The sequence below is a fragment of the Parasteatoda tepidariorum genome, chromosome 12, assembly GCF_982258835.1.
Source record: "Parasteatoda tepidariorum strain Cologne lab strain chromosome 12, Ptep-v5.0, whole genome shotgun sequence".
NCBI lineage: Eukaryota > Metazoa > Arthropoda > Arachnida > Araneae > Theridiidae > Parasteatoda > Parasteatoda tepidariorum.
In genome coordinates this window covers 48,712,126-48,720,261 of record NC_141766.1, presented here as the reverse complement: position 1 = coordinate 48,720,261, position 8,136 = coordinate 48,712,126, and the positions used below count along the sequence as shown (strand labels likewise).

Below are 8,136 nucleotides of genomic sequence, written 5' to 3'. Positions count from 1 at the left end.
TCATTGATATGAGTTATTATTATTATAATCCTCTGCATTACCTTCTATAATATTCATAACTGGTACAACTGATCCTAAAGGTTCAACTGATGACTCACGAACAGATTCATCAGTTGTTGCAGATTCATACGTTGGTAAAGAATAAAAACTTGATCCGTTGGGCAGAACATTTCTAGTACACTTTTCATAAGGTGGGGGGTTGTCAATGGACTGGAAAGGAGGTAAAATGTTAATTACTGCAGTTTCTTCTGGTGTTACACTATCATTTATTGGTGATACATTTGCAGAAAGTTGTGGCTGATGAAGTTGACTTCCAAGAAGTAAATTTTGATGATAAAAGCTTATTGCACGTGATGATATCATTTCACTTTTGACTTTACGTGCAATAGGTTGCAATTCTTTACACAGCTGAAAATTGAAATTTTTTTACATTAGAGAGAGCTGAAATCAATGACTTCTTACTAAATATTCAAAGTGGCAGAAAAAAATTTCCGGCTTTCCCTTTAAATATTTAAAGTGGCAGGAAAATATACTAGAAATTTACGACTTTTTCCTAAATATTTAAAGTGGCTACGTCAAAATTATAGGACTTTTTCTTAAATATTTGACCTTTTGACGCAGAAGGGACACAGGTGTCCCTTTTATATATTTTTTTCTGACTCTCTAATTACAAGTAAAAATATATTTTGATAAATTTTAATTGTAAGAAACAGTTTAATAGCAACTTAATTTTTTTTTAGATTATATTAATCATATTTCTTAATATTATAAAAAATCCTAATTTTTTTAAATTCATATTTAAGAAATCATTTAATTGATTTTTTGAATTAAAAAAATTTCAATGATGAATAAATGTTTCTCTTAGATCGAAATTGCTGCAAATAAGTGCAAATTTTAAATTTTTTTTACATATTTTTATATTAAATTAATAAAAAATACCATTAAAATTATAATTTTTTTTGTGCAACTTAACCATCAATTTGCTGATGCTATAACTGAAATTAAATATTTGAAGAAAAAATGTAAATTAAGTTATAATTATCAAAAAATCAATTAAAACAGCAACACACAAAACATTAAGAACACAATAAAATGAAGATTGCTATAAAAGGAGGAATGTACGGTCATGATATATTTCATTCACTCTTTTTGCGAAATGTAAGTCTCTTTGGTCAGTTTATTTCAGCTTTACGACTTGATTTTTTTTTTTTTTTTGAATGATCAAAACTAAGTTATTTATCTAACTAACTAAACTGAGAACCAAGTTAAATACCCACTGGAATCAAATTATAATTTTAAATGCATTTTTTACCTTTGATGCATTATTTTAATGACATGGTAAAGAAAAAGAAGACAACGAGGCTCTATACGAAGAAGGCTTCATGTAAGTTTTTGATTGTACTTTAATTTTAATTTAACACTCAAACTGGTACTTTTATGCAATTTTAAAATTTGATGCTTTATTATACTCACGACCTTTTAATTATAATGTTGGCGGAACAAAATTTTTTTTAACGATTTCGAATTAAAAATGAAGAAATATTCCATGTCAGTGTAGGGGCAGTTTCTGCCAGCTGGTGGTAAAATACCATAGTGTTCCTAATTCGATTATGTGTTGCTGTTTCAGTGGATTCTGGTGATAATATATGAAGGGTTTCGCAATTTGAACTCATAATACATACTTTGAGAATCCTTGTAAAATTAAAGATCGCTAAGAATATGCTTTAGAGGTCACAGATGCGAGGAAAATATTTATGCGAGGAAAATAAAATAAAACCGTTATCTAAAGCTAATGAATCACTTAAAGTTATGCATTGACAACATCAAAATTTGCTTGATTGCCTGATTCTAATATTAATCACCTTTCTCCCACTATCTGTTATCTCGAATTAATAAAATAGGTTTTGATGTTTGAAAGCGTGTTTTTCTATAAAGTAATTTGATATACAGTCAACCCCGCTTAAAGGAATGACATCAATTCCAGCCAAATCGGGTTAAGCGGGTTATTCGATTTAAAGGGGAGTGCAATATTCAATCTTAAATTCTGAATTTTTGCGAAATTATACTTTTTAATGGTATTTAAATGTATTGTATAACGTTTTGATTAAATAAACTTAGTTTTATGATCAATAAACAATTATAATTAAAACCGTCTGCGTTAGTATCATTAAATATTAAAGTCATTTAAAGTTACAAAAAAATAAATCAGTGTTAGTGAAAGTATAATGTAGGGACAAAAATATTATTTGATCCCTTCCAGAAAAATCTATAGTTGAAGCCTGTTTTTTATACCCGTTTAATTCGTCAATTTATCAAAAGTAAATATTCACTTTCTATTAAAATTTTCATGACTTTTGTGCGTATTCTTTTTAAAACATTCAGAATTTTTTTTACTTATTTATTTTTTTTTAATCTTCGAAACTTGTGAAATTCTAAATTAATACGCTATTTCTGTTAAGGATTTTTTTTAAAATTTATTTTTTATAAGATTCATTGTTTTGTTTTTCCCCGATTAATTTAAATCATTCCTTTTTGCTCTCAACATTCAACCAACTCAAACTTATTCACTGGATTAAACAATTATTCTATTTAAGAGAAAGACACTGAAACTTTTTCTTATCAAAGCTAATAGTGCATCCGGAGGGGACCACAAGTCTTGACCACAAGACAAATCACTCTATCCCTTTTTTATCTCATCGAAATGAGTGAAGAAAATGAAAGAGGGGTAAAACCCCCTTCGTTTACTTCAATGCAGCAAGATTTTATTAATTTTTCAACTTTACCCCAAACACCTACTAATGAATAAGAAGTCCCTATTGAAATGACCACCTATTGTATCCTTATCTTAACTGAAAAAGGGAAATTCCATTTTGGCTGGCGAAACATTTCTCAAAAATCAAAAATTTTTTCATTTCAGTACCTCTTCTTTACGCAATTAGGCGGGGGCAAAAAAACAACAAATAACCGTTTAAACGAGGAAGTTTAACATTAGTTTGATATTAAATGATTTGGTTCCTTTAAATTTTATTCGTATAAACGGGTTATTCGATTATCCGATATGCGATTAAGTGGGACGACTGTATTACAATGTTTTTTTCTGCACTTAAATAATAACTTGTTGCTCCTAATGTGTATGACATTATTTTTGACAAGGATTATAAAAATACGTGAAGGGTGATGATTGTGGAGCACCTAGAATAATATATTTTCTTTCACCTCAATAAAACAAAAATCTTTTTGTTGTTCGAAACACTTCTTACCATATGTAATCCCACTCCTGAATAATAGAGGACGAGAAAAGCTGGAATGTAAAGAACGATAAGTGAAGTTTCAAAGTAGATATCCAAAACTTTCGAAGAAGCCAAATAAAGGAGGAATGCAAAAACACCAAGCATTCCCAGAAATAAGACCAACGGACTTAAGATTTCTTTCTTAACTCTTCCATTATTATGAATCTGAAAATAAAAGACATAGTTTTTACAGGGCAACTCATTATAGTGGTTATAAATTTGAAACAGAGCACATCAGGAGGAGTGAGAATTTGCCAGGCAATCCATGTTTCAAAAATGACAAAATACTCCTTTCGGGGGCATTTTTCTTTTATGGACTCGAGAATCTTTAAACTGGTACTTATCTAAATCAAATCATTTTTATATTTGTATATAAGTTTTATATTTATTATAGCCAAAAGTTGCATTTAAACTTGCACAGAAATAGTTGTCATATCGCGATTGACTGATTTGGTGACCAACTTGGCGAGCTTGTGAAGCTCATAATAGGGATGCGCCCCTAAAGGCGTTTGGTGATATTTTCGGACATGGATTGGTGTACATTTTTCAAACCTTATGGTGTGTCCTACTTCCTCTCTAAGTCTGTAATCTCTGTACTCAATTCTCAATGGTATATTTTTTGATTTATTGAATGGTTCTAAATAGATATGGTCAAAAATTGGAGTATTTTCAGATCTAGTCGACAAACAATATAAATATTAACCAAAGTTTAATAATATTTGGTATGTACGATTCTAAAAATCCTGAATAGATTTTTATATAACGATCAGATGCTTACGTTCTAAGACTCGGTGGCCGGGATAGCATGGCTGATAGGGCGTTGGGCCAATGTTCGAGAGGTCTTGAGTTTGATTCCCATCGGCTGAAGACTCCCTGTGTACAAAATGGTGATTGGTGCTTGCTAAACCTGTCAGGGATCCTCCAAGTTTCCTTAACAAATCAGTACCTCTGGGGGTACTAGATCGAAGATTGATTGTGTTTTGGGTCAGGTCAAAAGTACGATCTGCGGATGGATGATTAGTGTGTGAATGTGTCCACCCTGGAAAACGGGGTGTGACGTATGTATGTTTTCTTCGGGTCATCCTCAAGTATTTTTCCCTGACCATCGACAATAGCCCATTGAGCAGCTTTAGTGCGAAGTAAATATAGTACTCAAATACAGTACGTAAATACAGTAAGACTCAATCTAAATGATTAGTGGTTCAAATGCCTAACTTTACCTTTTAACTTTTGCCTAACCTAACTTTAACTTTTATAACTTTTGTGGTTCAAATGTCTAACTTAAATATGTTAATTAGCTAGTGCTAGTCGTGATGGAACAGGGGATAGAGCGTTCGCCTTCCAATGTGGTGAACCCGGATTCGAATCCCAGCGATGGCTGATCGTTGTGAATTCCGCATTCGGCTTGCACCGACCACAGTACTGAAGTAAAACATCCTCAGTGGTAGACAAATCAAGGGTTAGAGTCCCCATGCCGTCTGGTTAACTGTGGAAGGTTTTCGTGGTTCTCAGCTCCATCAAACGTAAATGCAAGTTGATTTCATCAAAAAGTCCTCCACGGAGGCAAATTTCGACCAATACTTAATCCAGGAGTCCCTTACCTTCTGGATTGGGTTTAAAACTACAAGGCTACCGAGTTCAACATTTAGGTCATAAACTCGAAACTGGGTAGGCTGCTCAACAATGGTTATAAAATAAAAATTAGCTACAGTGGATTATTTTCAAACTACGAAATTAGACATCTCTGAAGATGCATACTTTTTTTTTGTTGGATTTAGATTGCTAACTATCAAAGTATGGGGATTGTCACTGTTTGGTCGAAAAATAACACCCCTTTATGTGAATTTAATTTTTACGTATTTCACCCTATCCTAAGAAAATATTTTTGTTAGGTGATAATTCGAGAGCAAAATATAATTTTTAATAATTATTTACAATTTTTTATTATTCTTTATTATTTCATATAAAAATAGATGAACATTTTTTAGAATGTTAGGAGAAATTTTGTATTGCATTGTTGTTTTAAAATTTACGTGAACGTTATTATAAATTTAGCAAAATATAAAATAACATTGTAATCTGTTAAATAGTGTCTGAGTGAGTTGACAATACTTAAAATTAAAAGTTGCATATAAAAGTATATTAAAATATTAAAAGCAACATATTAAAATGATATTAAAATATTAAAAGTTGTGTATTTAAAATTTGATTAAAAATTAACAATCTAACCGTTTTTGTTCAAACTTTCTGTTTTGCCTTGTAAATGTACAATCTTTAAAATAATGTAAAAAATTGTATACCTCAAAATTCAAAATTTTTTCGACTATTTTTAAATAGAATAATAATAAATTGTAATTAAAAATTCTTTTAAGCATGGAATTATCTTTGGATAAAAGAGTTTTATACTTGCGTAGAAACTTTTAAAATTTACTTAAAAAGTTCTCCTAGAGATTTGGCGAAGTGCGCAAAAAGTACAATTAATATGAAAGGATTCAAACTTTAGACTGCTTTCTGATCAAAGTATTGGGACTTATATTTTAAGGGGCAAGAATCAAAATGAGTAAAAAAAAAAATGTTTATTCATACAAATTGCATTTTTATGCCTAACTTCACACCTTAAAATATCATTTGCGCTAATTAATTAGCATATTTTTTAGATCGCTCTTTTAAACCATCGAAATTTTGGATCATCAACCCTAGCTCTTGAAGATCCGATGGCTAGTTCCAGGGCCGGATTACCCAATAGGCCAGACTAGTCCATGGCCTGGGGCCCCCAATGATTAGGGGCCCCTTAATGCATTTTTTTCGGAAATAAATTTAAAAAAATAAGGAAAAACAATGATTTTTTTAAAAAAAAAATCAATTTCAAATATATATTAATAAAAAACGATATTTTCTTTACATAATGAATTACATAATTATAACATTATGTTTTACATATTTTTTTTTACATATTTTGCGCTAATTAATAAACATATTTTTTTAGATCGCTCTCTTAAACCATCAAAATTTCGGATCATCAACACTAGCGCTTGAAGGTCCGATGGCTAGTTCCAGGGCCGGATTACCCAATAGGCCAGACTAGGCCATGGCCTGGGGCCCCCAATGATTAGGGGCCCCTTATGAATTTTTTTGGAGATGAATTTAAAAAAATTAAGAAAAACAATGATTTTTTTAAAAAAAAATCAATTTCAAATATATATTAATAAAAAATATATTAATAATTTTTTTACATAATGTATTACATAATTATAACATTATGTTTTACATAGTTTCTTTACATGTTTACATAAATTTTTTCCGAATTTTATGATTATTTTTTAGTTCTAATTTAACAAAATAAAGTAAAATTTAATTTATTATTATTTATTTTTATTTTAAATATGTTTTCTTAAATGAAAAGATATATAAATACTTTATTTGAATAAATAAAAAATATACGAGAAAAAAAATTTAATCTTAGGGCCCCAAAAATTTGAATGGCCTTGGGCCCCGCGTATGCTTAATCCCGCCCAGGCTAGTTCAAAATTTATTCAGAGTGTTTCCTTTTTTTTTTCGCACACCGTGCACAAGGAGCAATGCATTCTTTTTTAGTTTAACAATGCACTATTTTACTACCAAAAATATTTGAGATGTTTATTCTAATGTATTAGACATGCGCTAGTACTAAAGGTTCAAATTTTATCTAAGTTAATTTTATCTAAGTTTTTATTTAAATACAAATTCTATGTTCAAATTTTATCAAATGGCTCTGAACTTGAAACAGTATATACTCTTTTTTGTGCAAAATGCATGATTTCAAAAGTGATGTGTAGGGTAAAATTTGTGAGAGTAACACAAGCATGAAATAAACAATTTTTTCAGAATATTAGAAAATGTTGAAAATAATTCAATATTTAATAATAACAAAATATACACGAGGAGCAATTTTGACAAACAGTGCGTCGATCGGTTGTCGATTGGGCAAAAAAGTCTATAATTGTTATAACTAATATTCAGTCGCGATCGTTAATTTTGCCTTATACAAATAACTATACATATAAATAAAAGCATTACGAGGATAAAAATTAAAGAAGAGAAAATAAACTGAGAAAGAAATTTTTAACAATAAGTACTTACCGCTAAACAAAACTTTCGAATAAATTCACAGCGAGAATATTCCATATCGATATTTACTGTGCCAAGAAGTTCACTAAAGAACAATATTTAAATATGAACTTCACCTTCAAAGGTTTGATTGAAAATGATTCAAACAAATGTTCGCAGCTTATTTATATACTTACGCGATTATGCAATTATACTTCGAAAAAATGCTTTCCGGATATCAAATATTATTTTTTTAACTGGAATTTATGAATAAAAATAAGTGAAAAAAGAGCTTTCCCACGGTTTTGAATATTATTTTTTTACATTAAAGGCATTTAATTTAATTTTTCTTTAAAATATAAATTTTTTTTTTAGAAAAAGTGAAAGTGTCATGAAATTATAAATTATTTAGGAAACAAGCTTCCCTAAACTTGACATCTTTTTATAGTATATTTTCTTCTAAATTTTAAACAAACAAAATAATATATTTGATCTTCGAAATGAAACATTTCGCATAATGCTTGTAAGTGCTATAGCAATATTTTTCTCTTTTTTAAATCAGAAAAGATAATGAAAAATTAATTAATTATGAAACAACTTTGCAATTTCTTACAACTCGGCAAATAGAAATATTTTTTATTATTTATGCAAATAGAAAGATTTTATTTTGATGCTCGTTTAAAATGTTTCATTGTATTTTTAAGAATAATTTTTTTAAAAAAAAAGATTAAAAATATAATGGTTGTTTTAATTAGATAGA

At 29.3% G+C, this 8,136-nt stretch overlaps 1 protein-coding gene across 1 annotated transcript; it reads right to left on the bottom strand.

Annotated features, from left to right (window-relative positions):
- On the bottom strand, positions 1-7,532 carry LOC107442100 (uncharacterized). The gene is made up of 3 exons (XM_016055571.4): positions 7,410-7,532; positions 3,261-3,455; positions 1-408 (listed from the first exon to the last, which is right to left on the bottom strand). The coding sequence occupies exons 1-3, from the start codon at positions 7,452-7,454 to the stop codon at positions 1-3; spliced, it is 648 nt and encodes a 215-aa protein (XP_015911057.2). The 5' UTR covers positions 7,455-7,532.
- Between the last annotated feature and the right edge of the window lie 604 nt (positions 7,533-8,136).

Coding starts and splice junctions, on each gene's coding strand:
- LOC107442100 (XM_016055571.4), bottom strand. CDS start 7,454: ATGGAATATTCTCGCTGTGAATTTATTCGAAAGTTTTGTTTAGCG. Junction 3,456..7,409: donor TTCGAAAGTTTTGTTTAGCG/GTAAGTACTTAT, acceptor TTTTATTTTCAG/ATTCATAATAATGGAAGAGT. Junction 409..3,260: donor CAGGAGTGGGATTACATATG/GTAAGAAGTGTT, acceptor TTCAATTTTCAG/CTGTGTAAAGAATTGCAACC.